The following is a 16,860-nucleotide window of genomic DNA, read 5'->3' as shown; positions in this document are numbered from 1 at the left end:
TCATAATTATGTGACTGTAAAAAGAATGTGCAGGAAAAACAATAGTCCTTTCTTTTCATTTATATATATCTACATTATTAACATAATTTTGATAGTAGATCTCATTTTTTTAACCTTTGAATACTCCTATAAATGCGTCTAGATATAATTGGAAACAGCTTTTATTTGTCCTTATATATTTATTTTTATTTATGTATATGCCTCTTAATAATAACTTATGTTTTTGAGGTTGAAAATAATTGTCTTGGTATCGAGACAGAAAATATTGTTTTATCTAGTGCCCAGAGCCAAACTTTAATTATTTTATTGTGTTTGATGATGAAGATAGCAGGGAAGGAATTAGAGATACAAATGATTTTTTTGGAGAAATAGATTATAATCTGTCCTATAATTACTTGTACATTTTGTTTTACTTCTAAGGTGATGACTTATTCAAACTTAAACCTGATTTCCAACTGACTAGCCTAGTGAACTTGGACATACGACTGTCTCAATGTATGCCGGGTGTTGAAAATAGTGTTCCAGAGTTAATATTTCTTTAATTATGAGTTAGCTGAATATCATTATGTTAGGGAAATATATGCTTCCTAAAATTGGTGCCATCATTGTTCTGAGATACATTATGTGTTTGAAATTTACCACGCTCACTCCTCATCTCTTTAGGCTATACTGATCTCAAAATTGTTCGTATTTTCAGTCTGTGTTTTAGACAGGAAAATGGTAAATACAGAAGCAGGTGGGGATGAATTTTTTGGTGAACTTTTTCTCCTTAAAATTTCTACTTACTAAGTTATATATTTTAGTTACAATTTGCATATTTTATATTTTTAAAATTTTTGTCTTATAATTTACATATTTTAAATCAATTAATTCTGTTTTCTCAAACTCATTATTCTATCTCTAAAAAACCTTCTTACCATTTAGGTTTCTGTAAAGCATTGTCTTTATCTCTGTCCATTCTTTACTTCTGATAGTTCAAACAATTTCCTGAAAAGTGATTTGTATATTTCTATCTGCCTCTGTATAATTTATTCTCACTTTCACTTTATTTTACTTGACCTACTTTCAGAACTATAACATGCAGAGGAAACCTGAATTTGTTTGATATACACACTGAAATTACCAGACTATTTCCACTGATTTTGTTTCAGGATACAAACTGGGAAGGGTGGATATTGAGGGAATGGAAACACTAGTAAGGATGGAAAATAAATATTTTCTCAATGCCTCAGAGTCACTTATCTGAAATTGTATCCCATTAGTCATGAAAGTAAATGACACAAGAATCATTAATCATTTGAGTTGATTAGTTGAGGCGAATGATAATGTAATGGTAGCCCTGTTTATTGGTAATGGAAAGGGTTCTGTGTGTGTGTGTGTGTGTGTGTGTGTGTGTGTGTGTGTATTTAAAATGTAATAGATGGGCTGCTGCACTTTCAATAACAAATACCACCTTGTTTCTAGTATGCGAAACTTTTGATTGAACAGGAAATGGCATCTATTCCAATTCTTGTGCAAATTCAAGAGAGGAAAAGCATTTTTCTATGTTTGAAATGCCCCTCTAATTTCCATCAAATTTATTAAAAAATCAACGATTTCTACCATCTTATAGGTTATTCTCCAGTAAGATTACAAACTGAAGATGGAATTCTCTGTCCAGATAATCTGGAGACACAAACTCAGTCTTCCTGGCATAATCATCTAAATATGGATGAGCATTATGTTACTCTGAAACATCACTTTGGTGACTTTTCTTAAACATTACTTATGACTGTTATTTTTCCATTGGGATCATCAATTTCTCTCTTTCTTTTTTCTTTCCTATTTAGACCTGAGAAAGTAGAGAACAGTAATGGGAAACCACACACAAGGGATAGTGTTTATCCTGGCAGGTCTGACTGATGATCCACAACTGAAAGTTATGTTATTTGTCTTCCTGCTTCTCACCTACTTGCTGAGCATCTCTGGCAACTTAACCATCATCACACTCACCCTGGTGGATACTCATCTCAAGACCCCCATGTATTTTTTCCTTCGGAATTTTTCCTTCTTAGAAATTTCCTATACTACTACATGCATCCCTAAATTGTTGGTTACTATGGCAACTGGAGACAAAACCATTTCCTATAACAATTGCATTACTCAATTGTTTTTTGCCTTCCTTCTTGGTGCATCTGAATTTTACTTGCTGGCAGCTATGTCCTATGACCGCTATGTTGCCATCTGTAAGCCCCTGCATTACACAACCATCATGAGCAGTAAGATCTGCATGCAACTTGTCTTCTGTTGTTGGCTTGCAGGATTCTTTACCATCTTTGTACCCCTCCTATGGGGTCTAAACCTTGACTTCTGTGCTTCCCTCATTGTTGATCATTTCTACTGTGACACAACCCCCCTGCTGCAGATCTCCTGCTCAGACACACAGCTCTTAGAGACAATGGGATTTATTTCAGCATCAATGACACTTGTGGTCACATTAATCATGGTGATAATATCGTATACCTTTATTGCATTAACAATCCTAAAAATACCTTCAGCTAAACAGAAGAAAAAGGCTTTTTCAACATGTTCTTCTCACATGATTGTGATATCCCTTTCTTACGGCAGCTGCATCTCCATGTATGTTAAGCCATCAGTCAAACAAAGAATATCTTTCTCCAAGGGAATTGCAGTGCTCAACACCTCCGTGGCTCCACTTTTGAATCCTTTCATCTATACTCTGAGGAACCAGCAAGTAAAAACAGCCTTCATGAACATGGTACAAAGGGTTGTTTCTTTCTCAAGCAAATGAATGTCCTGTAGCATTTTATATAAAGGAAATGAACAAAGGAATCCCTGCTAATATCAGTGTATCAGTAGTAGTTTCTAATACATAGTATAGTTTGGTTGTTTTTTTTTCTTTCATGTTTGAAATTCATATTTATCTTTTCAAGCTTCCTTTGAAGAAAATCTTTGTTCCAAAGAAGTCAATTTTCTTTATATCCTTCAAGACATTTTTTTTCTCATTTTGCTTCCTTTACCTGTGAATATCTGAAAGAAGTGGAGATAACCTTTTCTGTCTCTGTTTATCTTTGAATTCTATTCAAGAATATAAAATATTTCATTTATTTTATATTTCACGTAGCATTCAATGTAAACATTATTATTCTTTATTTGTACTTAGTTACAACCTATTTAAAACTAATATTCATTTATATTTTTTATAATACTACCAAATTATTGCTACACTATTTAATAAAATGAAAAGGCAATTGTGGCAGAGAATAACCACTAGTGTTAATGATCAAATTAGAATATATTAGTTTACTTAAAAAAAGACTGTGGGGGTGCCTGGGTGGCTCAGTCAGTTAAAGGTTTACTCTTGATTTTGGCTCAAGTTGTGATCCTATGTCATGTTCCATGCTTAGCAGGGAATCTGCTTCAAAATTCTCTTCCTCTGCCCCTCCTACTTCTCTGTCTCTCTCTCTCCCTCCCTCTCTCTCTCTCTTTCTCTCTCTTTCTTTAAAATAAATGAATCTTAAAACAATTAAAAATATTGTACATTATATTCCATTTAAATTGGTTGTTTAGAGAACAATTCTGTTAGAGAACTGTGAGCATTTACAAATATTAGAATTAAATATGACAAATAACATACTAACAATCATAAGAACGATTGAACAGGGAACCCTGGGTGGCGCAGCGGTTTAGCGCCTGCCTTTGGCCCAGGGCGCGATCCTGGAGACCCTGGATCGAATCCCACGTCGGGCTCCCGGTGCATGGGGCCTGCTTCTCCCTCTGCCTATGTCTCTGCCTCTCTCTCTCTCTGTGTGACTATCATAAATAAATAAAAATATTTAAAAAAAAAAAAAAAGAACGATTGAACATAGCTGCCTCATGAAGAGTGGAGCAGCATAATAATTTCAACAAATACCTAAGCCTGGTTTTGAAATAATCCAGATATGCATAGCAACTTCAGATGAATTTATGAGTATAAATATGTTAAAGAAATTATAAATCACACACATAGATTCGTCAGGAAAAAATAGAAGGCACAAATTACCGATGTTAGCATTGATAAAATGACTTCACTACAGATCCTATGGATATTGAAAGAATAATGAGATATTATGAACCCCTTTATAGGAAAAATAACTTATATGAAATGGTTAAAATCCTTGTAAAATATAAACTTCCAAAGCACTCAGAAGAAATTTATAAATGGAGTACTCTATAACTGCTACAGTAAGCTATTTGTATTTAGAAATGTTTCACACACACAGACACACACACACACACACACACACACACACACAAATTGAGGTTTAGATGGCTTCACTTATGAGGTATACCAAAAATTTCTAAACATTCTCCAAAAAACTGAAAAGGAGGGAATACTTGATTCATTAGCAAGCCATCATTATTGTGATACAAAAACACAGACAAGGCATTAAAAGAAAAAGTAAATTCAGAAAATATTACTTATGAGTACAGATATAGAAAATCTAAAATAATATGTGAAAATGTGATCCATTAACATATAAAAATGATAGTATACCAGTACTAAGTGGGCTTTATTTTTTTAAGATTTTTTTTATTTATTTATTCATGAGAGACACAGAGAAAGAGAGAGAGACAGAGACAGAGAGAGAGGCAGAGACACAGGCAGAGGGAGAAGCAGGCTCCATGCAGGGAGCCTGACGCGAGACTCGATCCTGGGTCTCCAGGATCAGGCCCTGGGCTGAAAGCGGTGCTAAACCGCTGAGCCACCTGGGTTGCCCAGTTTTATTTTTTAAATGCATTGTCCATTTAACATATTAATATAATTCTTAGCATGCATACAACTAACAAGAAAACATCAAAAAGTGTGGGGAAAAATAGTAGAATTGAAAAGAGAATAGATGAATCCACTATCATAGTTAGAAACTTCAATAACTGTATCCAAAATGGGCAGATCTAGCAAGCATAAAATTGGTAAGGACATAGTTAAACTCAACAACACCATCAATTAGCTGTATATAATAGACATCTATAGACTATTTTAATCAACAGTAGCTAAATATCTTTTCTTCTCAAGCTCACAAAGACAGATCATATTCTGGACCATAAAACACACTTTAAAAATTTTGGAGAATAGAATTGATACAATATTGGCTCTCAAACCAAAATGGGGGCAGCCCAGGTGGCTCAGCGGTTTAGCGCCGCCAGCGGCCCAGGGCCTGATCCTGAAGACCTGGGATTGAGTCCCATGTCAGGCTCTCTGCATGGAGTCTGCTTGTGTCTCTGCTTCTCTCTCTGTGTGTCTCTCATGAACAAATAAATAAAATCTAAAAAAAAAAAAAACCAAAATGGTATTACACTAGAAATCAATAAAAATGATAACTGAGAAATCTTAACTAATACATGGATCATAGAAGAAATCTCAAGAGAAATTCAATTTTTTTAACTAAATGAAAATGAAACAACACCTTATTAAAGTTTGTGGAACGCAGTAGAAGTGCTCAGAGAGAAATTTATAGCCTTAAATGTTTCTATTAGAGAAGAAGAAAAATCTATAATCAGTTATCTAAGTTTCCACTGTAGGATATGGACATTAAAAGGGTCATAAGGAAACACTATGAACAATTCTATTAACACAAATTTGATAACCTAAGTGAAAATGTCCATTCTTTGAAAGAAAGAGTTTGCAAAAACACAAAAATAATCTGAAAAAACATATCTATTAAAAATTCGCTGAATAGTTATTACCTTCTAAAACAGTGTCAGAAAAAAAAAATAAAATAAAATAAAACAGTGTCAGGCATTCTATGTTCATATTTTGTTAGACAGAATTCTATTAAGATACCACCCAAAATAATTTACAGATTTAGTTTAATCTCTGTCAAATTCCAATAACATTATCTTTTTAATGGAAAACTTTTAAAAAATGGGAAAATTTCATTCTCAGATTCAAATGGAATAGTAAAGAAATCCTAATATCCAAAACCATCCTGAAAAAGAAGACAAAGGTGAGAAGACTGACACTTCCCAAAATCATATTATGAAGCAATAGTAATAAAAAAGGTGTGAAATTGGCATGAGGACAGATATATAGAAACGTGGAATAAAATGAAAAGTCCAGAAATAAGTCTATACACCTATCACTAATTTTTTTTACTAGAATATCAAAACATTGAATGGAGAAAGAACAGCCTTTTCAACAAATAGTGCTGGCAAAACTAGATAATCACATGTAAAAGAGCAAAATTACACTCCTACCCTACACTGTACAAAAATCAGCTCACAGTATAGCTATGACCTAGATATAAAAGCAAAACTATCCAACTCACTTTATAAGGGTGGATATATCTTCATGACCTTGGGTTTGGATTTGGCTATGGATCTTTAGATATGGTCTGAGCAATAAAAGGATTAAATTGGGCTTCATCAAAATTAAATACTTTTGTTGTTCTGAAGACATGATCAAGAAGTGAAAATAAAATCTACAGAAAGGGAGAAAATATTTTCAAATTGTAAAAAAAAAAAATTGTATATCTTACAAGGCTCTAGTATCCAGAATACACAAAAACTATTACAAATCAGCAACAACAACATAAAGAAATAATCCAATTAAAAGTGTGCAAGGATTTGGGGGTGCCTGGGTGGCTCAGTAGTTTAAACGCCTGACTCTTGGTTTCCCTTCAGGTCATGATCTCATAGGTCTTGAAATCAACCCTCTGGCAGACCCAACACTCAGCAGGGAGTCTGCTTGAAGATTCCCTCCCCCACTGGCACATTTGTATGTGCAAGTGCACACTCGCTGTCTCTCAAATAAATAAATCTTTAGAAAATGTGCAAGGATTTGAATACAAATTTCTTGGAATGAAGAACAAGCACATGCAATGGTGCTCTATATCATTTGTCGTTACGGAAATGCACATCAATACTATGAGGTACCACTGCAAATTCATTAGGATGGCTCTAATTTTTAAAATGCAGGTATGGAGTAATGGAAACCCTTTTCTATTGTTAGTGGGAATTAAAATTACAGTCACTACGGAAAACAGTTTGGCGCTGTGTATAGGCTCGAGGTGTGTACATCGTTTGTGTTATGTTAAAAGAGAGTCCACTAAAAATGACAAAACATCGAGGTCTATCACAAAGAGCAATAAACAGAGAAATATGGGCTTTCTTGGTTTCTTTCTTTGTTTTCACTTGTATATGACTATTAATGCAATATGTTATCCTTCTTGAAAGCTTACATTAAAAGAAAACAAATTCAGAGAGTTTCATAGAGTTAGTGAAGTTCTGAGTAAAAATGATATGAGAGAATTTTGAGAGGATGTCATTGCTGGCTAACAGAATATTGAGGGAGGTTGGGTGTCGGTAGCATTTTGTTTATGAGAATACTAAGAGAGTAAGTATCTTTAAAGCCTTTCCTCCTTCTCATTTTTTTCTCTTCTCCTTTTTCCTTCTTCCTAGAAGTCAGTTATGAGAAACCACCCAACAGTGAAAGCCTTTATTCTTCTTGGACTGGGTGGTGACCCAGAATTGCAGGTGGTTATTTTTCCTCTCTCTTTCTTTCTCTTTCTTTTTTTGACTTTACCTACATGTTGAGTGTCACTGGGAATCCAATGACAATCACTCTCACCCTACTGGACTCTCAACCAAAGAACCCATGTATTTCTTCCTCCAAAATTTCTCATTTTTAGAAATCCCATTTACAACTGTGTCCCAAATTCCTCATCAGTATGGCAACAGATGATAAAAAAAGTAGGAAAGATGAAGGTATCCATTTTAGGAAGGCTCCATCTCTGCTGTTTTTTTCTAGACCCCATTTACTCATGTTCCATATTTTGCATCTGAAGAAGCAAAAAAAAGTTATGTTCCCACTTCAAGGGAGATGCAAGAAAGTTTGTCATTTGCTGAGTTTTGTTCTAGGCCCCAAACACCTGATAACACCCAAGAAGAGCCAGATTCCAGACGTGTTCCTGGACATTACCTTCAAACAAACCAGCTGACGCAGGCATCAAAACCCCTACCTTTGGTAATTTATAGAATAATACCTATTGTTCACCTGAAACTTGCTTTTCTCTGGATTCCCAGAGAAACACCTACACTAGACCCTTTTCTGATACAAACCTTACTTAGCCCCCCAAAACAACAGAGACTTGTTCTCCTTTCCTTTCCAAGTCTCCTAGACACTCCATCTGCTCCTCTCTGTCTGCCGCTTAAACTATTCAATAAACTCTGTTTCTACATTATCTGGCTCACATTTGATTTCTATTCTGTGTGAAGTCAGGGACCCTCTCGGCTGATCCCGTGGGACCCTCCACTGGGTCCTAGGACCCAGTCTGCATCAATAAGACCATTTTTTACAGCAGTTGTGAGCACAGCTATTTTATACTGGCTTGAGCGCAATTGAATTTTTTCTTGTGGTTCCCCAAGCCGATGTTTATCTTTGGACAAGTACTTCACAGACTCTGGGCAGATGTCTTTAAGGATTGCTGTAGTTATACATTAACTATTTGAATAATGCAACCCTTATTAGTGAATAAAGGGGTTCAAATAAGTTAACTCTTTTAATCTAAACAATAATCTTGTTTTCCAAGGACTTGAAATTCCTAATTATGAAGCTTTCAAAAGAAATGGAAATTAGAATTATGAGATTAGAGCATTGAAAAAATGTTTTTAATAGTTTTAGGAAATCCTCAGAATCATTTAATGAAAGTAATAGTAATCATATTTTCAGTAATGAATTTTTAAAAATTGCTTGCAAATTTGTAAGTCAAATGAGAATTCCCTTTTGACTAAAATTTCTATAAAAATACCAAAGTCAGTTATTTTGTTTAGCAAATTCTAAAAACAATGGCAAGCAATTGAGGTCAGATGCATTTATATAGGGTTTCTAAACAGATGGACATATTAATCTAATTACCATGAACGAAAAGGAGTGAGGTAGATGAAAGATATGGTTCTATCACTTCCCTAAACCAAAATTAAGGGTGGAATATCTACACAAAGGAAGTAAATCTTTCCTGGCTGGAAGTTGGCTGAATTTTTTAAAATGGAGGCTTACACTATTGTTGCCAAAGGAAAAGAATCTGTGCATTTTTTCTTCAGGTCAGAATTACTTAACATAATTTTGCTAGGTAGAAAACAAACTGGAATTGACAGAAAGATTTTGGCAAATAAACCTAATATCAGGTAATGATTTAATTGACACTATGCTGCTATGGAAAACATTGCATTTATTTTACAACAATTTTAGAAAACAGATCAGTAACATAGAGTATATTGGTTATATTCCAGACAGAAGAATGAAAGAAGTAGGAATAATATAATCTACATTTGTAAGACTACCAAGGTGAGTCTTACGCAAAACTTTTCAACATTACTAAAATACTAAGTTTAAGTCCAAAATACAGTTGTGGTATACAGATCCCTTCAATTTCTCTAGGTTTGTTTTCTCTATCTGTATAACAGCATCTGAAGTACTAATTGAACCACATTTTTGAATGTTCAAAAAAAGGTGATTCTTTTACTGAGTGCTAAACAGTTTTAATAGCATATATTTAATGAACTATGAGATGTGGATTAAATTTCTCCTACTTTAGGGGTCCCCGGATGCTCAACTGTTAAGCATCCAACTCTTGGTTTTGGCTCAGTTCATGATCTCAGTGTCCTGAGATCAAGCCCCTCATTGGCTCCAGGCTCAGTGAGGAGTCCACTCCCCTTTCCCCCTGCTCATCCCTACCCCCCTTCCACACACTGTCTCTAAAATAAATAAAATAAAAACTTTAAAATTTTTTCTCCTACTTTATATATGGAAAATCTGAGGCACAAAAATGTTATATATTCTGTGCAATATTCCATTTTGTATTTGTAAGAAAACCCTTATGGATTCAGGCTGAATATCTCAAAAACCCTTTTTAAAGCATCAGATATATGAATTCTCCAAATGTATGTCATTATCTAACACCTCTGTGCTATTTGCATACATTTATAACTCAGTCTTCTTTCCTTTTGTATATTTTTATTCTCAATATAATTATTACTTTCTCCTAAAAGTCCTCCCAGAACTCCAAAATTACTTAGAAGCTATATGGTATGCCCCATCATATTTTAATATCCCTTTGTGACAACACTAATTATACACTATATATTAATATTAGAGTTAGGTGTTTGTCTCCTTATTTAAGGACAAGTTTCTCAAACATAAGGATTGAGAGCCTTGCAACATCTGAAATGAGAGATACACAAGATATGTTTAATCAATTAACAAATTATGTATAGCAAATTATACTTATAAAAGGCATATTTTATTTAAAGTCATGGTTTCTAGTAGCTAACATACAATAAAAAATCCTATTTAAAGCTTGCGTTACCGACTTGAGAGAGTAAGTTATTGCAGCAGGGTGTTTTCATTAGGGAGAATAAAATGTGAGGGTGAGACTGAGCTGCAGGATTCTTCAAGAGAATGTCCTATATGGGATAAGTAATGAAATAGAAAAACATGATCAGAAGAAATGAATGGGGGCGCCTGGTGGCTCAGTTGGTTGAGTGTCTGCCTTTGGCTCAGGTCATGATCCCAGGGTCCGGGAATCAAGCCCAGCATGGGACTCCTTGCTCAGCAGGGAGCCTGCTTCTCCCTCTCCCTCTGACCCCCACTCTGCTCCCACTCTCTATCTCAAATAAATAAAATCTTTAAAAAAGAAATGAATGAAAGATTTTTTGTTTTTATGACAACGTTGTGATTTGTAGCAATTATCACAATTTTTTTTTTGAAAAATACAACCTTTTTTGTAACATATCCCAGAAGACTTCTTTCACCTGCTGGTTCCTTAGGGTATAAATGAAGGGATTTAGTAAAGGGGCGATTGAGGTATACAGCAAAGCTACACCTTTGGATACAGTCACCCTTTCTTTGGCAGATGGCTTAATATACATAAAGATGCAGCTCCCATATGTCATGGAGACAACAATCATATGGGAAGTACAGGTGGAAAAAGCTTTGGTCCTTTGCTGTGCAGAAGGGAATTTCATAATGGTCTTCATGATGCAAGTGTAGGAGAGAATCACTAACACCAATGTGACCACAAGTGTCACCACGGCGAAGATGAAAGACATCAATTCTAGGACATGTGTGTCTGTGCAGGATATCTGCAGGATGGGGGAAGTTTCGCACATAAAGTGATCAATCGTTTTGGAAGCACAGAAATCCAGCTTGAGTCCCATGAGCAATGGGGGAAAGATGATTAGGAATCCAGTCAGCCAAGAAGCAAGTACAAGCTGATAGCACACTCGGCTGTTCATAATGATTGGGTAATGCAAGGGTTTGCAGATGGCAACATAGCGGTCATAGGACATAGCAGCCAGAAGGTAAAACTCTGTAACTCCCAGTAAAAGAATAAAAAATAATTGAGCCACACAATTATTATACGAGATGGTTTTTTCTTTAGTCACTATGGTTTTCAAGTATCTGGGAATACATACTGTTGTGAATATGATTTCTAGAAATGAGAAATTACGGAGAAAGAAATACATTGGCATCTTGAGGCGAGGATCCAGCAGGGTGAGGAGGATAATGGTTAAGTTCCCCATCAGGCTCAAGGTGTAATTAAGAAATAAAAACACAAAAATCACAACTTGCAATTGTGGGTCATCTGTCAGTCCTAGGAGAATAAACTCTATTTCCGTTGAATGGTTTTTCATCTCTCTTTTATAAGCCTTATCAAATATACATAAGAAAAGAGGACAAAGTCAAACATATACATGAATATAATATACTGTAGTGTAATGTGAATTAACCTATATATACACACATTAACCTATATATATATATATATAACTATATAAAACCTAAATATATAAAATAAGCCTAAATGTATATAAATTGAATATATAGAAATTAACCTAAATACATATAAACTAAATGAATAGGTGCAGCCTGAGTGCCTCAGAGGTTTAGCGCCACCTTCCGCCCAGGGTGTGATCCTGGGGTCCCAGGATCGAGTCCCACATCGGGCTCCCTGCAGGGAGCCTGCTTCTCCCTCTGCCTGTGTCTCTGCCTCTCTCTCTGTCTCTCATGAATGAATAAAATCTTTTTAAAAAATCTAAATGAATATATATACTAATTACATATTTTAACTAAATATATATATATTAACCTAAATATTTATATATTTACCTAAAGTGGAAAAGGACATATATTCTTTTTTTTTTTCTTTTTTTTTCTTTTTTTTTTTTAATTAATTTTTATTGGTGTTCAATTTACCAACATACAGAAAAACACCCAGTGCTCATCCCGTCAAGTGTCCACCTCAGTGCCCGTCACCCATTCCCCTCCAACACCCGCCCTCCTCCCCCCTTCTACCACCCCTAGTTCGTTTCCCCGAGTTAGGAGTCTTTATGTTCTGTCTCCCTTCCTGATATTTCCCAACATTTCTTCTCCCTTCCTTTATATTCCCTTTCACTATTATTTATATTCCCCAAATGAATGAGAACATACACTGCTTGTCCTTCTCCGATTGACTTATTTCACTCAGCATAATACCCTCCAGTTCCATCCACGTTGAAGCAAATGGTGGGTATTTGTCGTTTCTAATCGCTGAGTAATATTCCATTGTATACATAAACCACATCTTCTTTATCCATTCATCTTTCGATGGACACCGAGGCTCCTTCCACAGTTTGGCTATTGTGGCCATTGCTGATAGAAACATCGGGGTGCAGGTGTCCCGACATATATTCTCTAATTTATCTATTTGTAAATTATTTTTCATCTGAAATTTACAATGATACATAATTACATGCTAAAGATAACTCTAAATTCTTTCCTATCCATTTTTTCTCTTTATAGTAATACTTCTCACAATTTTTTCTCTGGAACTTGAATATTTTCTTTGGCTAATATGCATTTTTACCCATTCTTCCTGAGTCAACTCAACTCTACATGCATAATTTAAATAAAAGAAGATGAATTCTTTCTTCAGAAAGAAGAAAAAATTAATATTGCTATCTGTTTCTTAATTTTATTTCATCTGAGCAAAAGAGACTAAGTTGTTCTTTGTTTTAGAAATTGTATCTGAGTGATTTTCAAAACCAGGATTTAGAGTTATATATGATAATTCCTATGATAGTCAATGACTAAGCAGGATTGACTTCCATTAATTAGATAAAGTGAATTTTTTTCTGCACTAGGAATACACAATTATTATCAACTTTCTTGACTGGCTATGCTATGATATTCAAATGGTTGGTTGTCTTTCAGGATATATAATAAATACAACAAAGGAAAACATGACAAAAACAAACAACATATTTTAATAAAAATATTCTATTTTTTTCAATTAACCTTTTTGAGGTGTATTCCTAATGTATCTACATAATTTGGGTCACTGCTTTTTAATATTCCCCCATATTTTTGTAAAACTATGATTACAGGTACAGAAATTACTGTAGGAAAGTAAAATCTGCCACCCCAAAATGTGTCTCTTTGACATGACGATTAAGTTGATTTTTTTAAGAAATGGAGGTCTCAGAATGTTTTCCTTTTTACCTCCTCAAATGTCTAAAAGAATTTATATAAAAGACTTGTTCCAAAAAGGGAGATATTGCCACAAATAATTATGGTTGTTTGTATGCTAATATGAATTGGCAAGATCTAAAATGTGGTGGAGAGGGAGGACCTTAGCAAAGTCTGGTTCTTAAAATTCTTCATGTTCATTCTTTCTGTGTGGCCCAGCAAAAAATTGTTTCCCAAGCACTTACTCTTTTTCATTTTCCTTTGAATTCTCTTCCTTGTCTTCGAAGTCCCAGACCCCTACATCCTTTGTAGCTCAAAATGGTAGCCTCAAAAAAAGAAAAGAAAAGAAAAAAAAATGGTAGCCTCAAATGCCTGACTGCCCAAAATTCTCATAATCTTACAAAGCTCCCGTCCCATATATATGCAATTAATTTGATATTGTCCTGTTTATGTCTCATGTCAATTTAATTCTTAAACCAGCAAAAAAGAATCTGAATAGTAGAGTAAAATTTTTCCTCTCAAACATTATATTACTCTCTGTCCTTTCTAAGTATAAAAATTCTATTTATTTCCATGTTATAGTATTCCATTTTATGTGAAACATGCTAGTCTGTTTCATTATATGCGTTACCTGCAACGTTTTAAAGGAAATAAATTATTAAAGCACTCTGTTATTTTTATTCTTTTGCTTTTGTCTTATTAATATTGCTATCTGTTTCTTAATTTTTTGTTAGGAGAGGAACAAAACTAGGATTCTCCATGCTTAATGTGGTTTTCTGAAACAGATTTTAGGGAATAGCTTACATTTTATTAATGGCAATTGAAGACTTGTAGTCTTCAGCTACTGAGTGGTCACAAACTTTTTTATAAAAATGTATGTTTATGTTCATCTTAAAACTCCCAACTTTGCTCTATTTCTGACTTGAAAAAGTATGCTTTAGAAGTTATTCATACAATTTTGGTTACCGGGTGGATCTATCAGACTGTTCTAGAACTATGTTATTCCATTTGAGAGAACAGTTGCTCAGCATTTTTTCCACATCACTTAACCAAGGGCAATACATAAGTCATACAGAGAATCAGAGAAAAATGAAATTTAGATGCAACTGTATATGAATAAGATAGATTACAATATCTGTTAATACACAGCCAACAAATGACTGTAGCATATAAGTGTAAAAAGACCTTAAAAATTGAGAACTCAAATTCAACTCCCTGAATTGGACTTGTGCATTTGATATAACTTCTGATTTTGAAGTCAAGTTAAAATTAAAGTTGCCAAAAAAAAAAAAATTATAGTTGCCTTACCTCCTTGAACCTATTGTATCTAGTGTTCCCTTAAGTGTGCATGGCAGAGATGTATCTTGACATAATTAATTATGATTTTACTCTCTTATCATCATATTTTATTTTCTGAGCTGGATACTTACTATGAATGATTTTTGTGGGAAGGACCATGTATATACAGACCTTCTGTAAAGAATTTCCACATTCCCTCAGATTCATACTCACTTTGAAGCTCAGAACTCAAGTATTAATAATTTTAATGGACATCCATCTTCTATTCCAGATAAGTTGCATTTTGTGAAAGCTTGTTGTTACAATTGCTGTCATTCAAAACTTCAAAATGAGTAGTTATACTTTAAAATAAAATGAAATACAGCAACTGAAAAAGACTCGGGGCATCATCTGATGAAAGATAAGCAGCTGTTCCAAGAGAAACTCCATACTGGTCCCTGTACACTTATGAAATGCTGCAGTTTTATCACTTTCTACTTACTGTAGATCCAGGGGTTCTACTGAAATAAAGGAAAAGAAAACCTAATCTTTGGGGACCAAAGGTCCAAAAGTACTAATGACTGGCAATAAAAGACACCACTGTAATCCACTTTAAATAAAAGTTGAAGTAAAAGTATCCCAGAGGAGTATAATAAGTGATTTATAATAATTGATGAAATATTTAACAGGATCATCAGCAGTTCACTGTCCTGGGGCAACACTGAAAAATCCCAAACCGGTTTATACAAGCCCAAGACAGTACCTTGCTTCCAATTAGCAAAGAAGCAATTTCAGACATTAATGTAAACCATCTTACACTCTGACACCTGGTAGTGAGTTATATTTACAAGTAACAAGCATAATATTTTATCAGATTAATAAGTTGAGGCTTCAGATTGATGTTTGATGAAATTATTTTGATCCTTCAAGTGGACTGATTTTACCTGTAAAATACATTTTATGTTAATGCCCAAAACTAGAAATGATCCAATATCCACCATCTTGTAAATAGTTTAACAAATTATGGCATATGTATATAATGCAATGAATTAGATATAAAAAATGATTGAGGGGATCCCTGGGTGGCTCAGCAGTTTAGCTCCTGTTTCAGCCCAGGGCATGATCTTGGAGTCCTGGGATCGAGTCCCACATGGGGCTTCCTGCATGGGGCCTGCTTCTCCCTCTGCCAGTGTCTCTGCCTCTCTCTCTCTCTCTCTCTCTCTCTCTGTCTCTGTCTCTCATGAATAAATAAAAAATTTTTTTAAATGATTGAATCTTAGAAATATTATGCTAAGTGAAAAAAGCCAAATGCAATATCTATATAGTCTATGATTATATTTCTATAATTCAGAAAATCACTGAACTATAGGGGTAGAAATCTAATCAAAGGTTTTAGAGGCTAACAGTGAGAATGAATGGCCATAAACGTCTCATGAGAAAACATTTTACAATGGAAATATTTTATATCTTGATTGCAGTGGTGGTTGAATGACTATATATTTTTCAGAGTTCATCAAAATATATCCCCCCCAAAAGGTGATCTTTTTTGTAGTTAAATTCTATCTCAATAATCTAGCAAATATATTTGGATGTGACCTACTTTTTTTTTTACTAGACTATTAATTAGATTACTTAGATGTGTACTGTCTGATATAACAGCCATTAGCCATATGTGGATATATGCATTTAAATTTAAAGTGATAAATATTAGATTAAATATTAAATATTTAGTTCCTCACTTGGAGGTCATGGGATGGGGAACTGCTATTGTGCTAAGATCTAAAATCACCAAAATTAACAGTAATTTATCATCTCAGCCTTCCTCTGGGAGTTACAAGCCTTCATTAGACTCTAAAGTTCTAAACTGATTCCATCAGACAATTCTCCCAATGCAAATGATGCCCAGGTAGGGAGCAAGATTCTGGGTGCTTCCTATTTCACCATCTTCTTAAAGTTCCCTCAAGGATCCACTCATTTTCATGACAAGGTTGTAAACTCCAAGTAAATAACATACTTGACTGGAACAGATTCATATTTAAAGTCAATATATTCCTCTTTTTTCTACATTGATCAGTGTATCAGGTATCAGGTTTTAA

General features: G+C 34.3%; 2 protein-coding genes across 2 annotated transcripts; one reads left to right on the top strand and one right to left on the bottom strand.

Annotated features, from left to right (window-relative positions):
• Positions 1-1,852: 1,852 nt before the first annotated feature.
• Positions 1,853-2,791, top strand: LOC112911297 (olfactory receptor 6C74-like). The gene has a single exon (XM_025987771.2). It carries the CDS (start codon positions 1,853-1,855, stop codon positions 2,789-2,791), a length of 939 nt encoding a protein of 312 aa, XP_025843556.2.
• Positions 2,792-10,728: 7,937 nt separating this feature from the next.
• On the bottom strand, positions 10,729-11,673 carry LOC112911295 (olfactory receptor 6C6). Its single transcript, XM_025987768.2, has one exon. The coding sequence runs from the start codon at positions 11,671-11,673 to the stop codon at positions 10,729-10,731; it is 945 nt and encodes a 314-aa protein (XP_025843553.2).
• Between the last annotated feature and the right edge of the window lie 5,187 nt (positions 11,674-16,860).

The sequence above is a fragment of the Vulpes vulpes genome, chromosome 8 (genome assembly GCF_048418805.1).
Source record: "Vulpes vulpes isolate BD-2025 chromosome 8, VulVul3, whole genome shotgun sequence".
Lineage (NCBI taxonomy): Eukaryota > Metazoa > Chordata > Mammalia > Carnivora > Canidae > Vulpes > Vulpes vulpes.
Note: the sequence above shows the minus strand (reverse complement) of the source record. Positions and strands in the feature narration are given on the sequence as shown.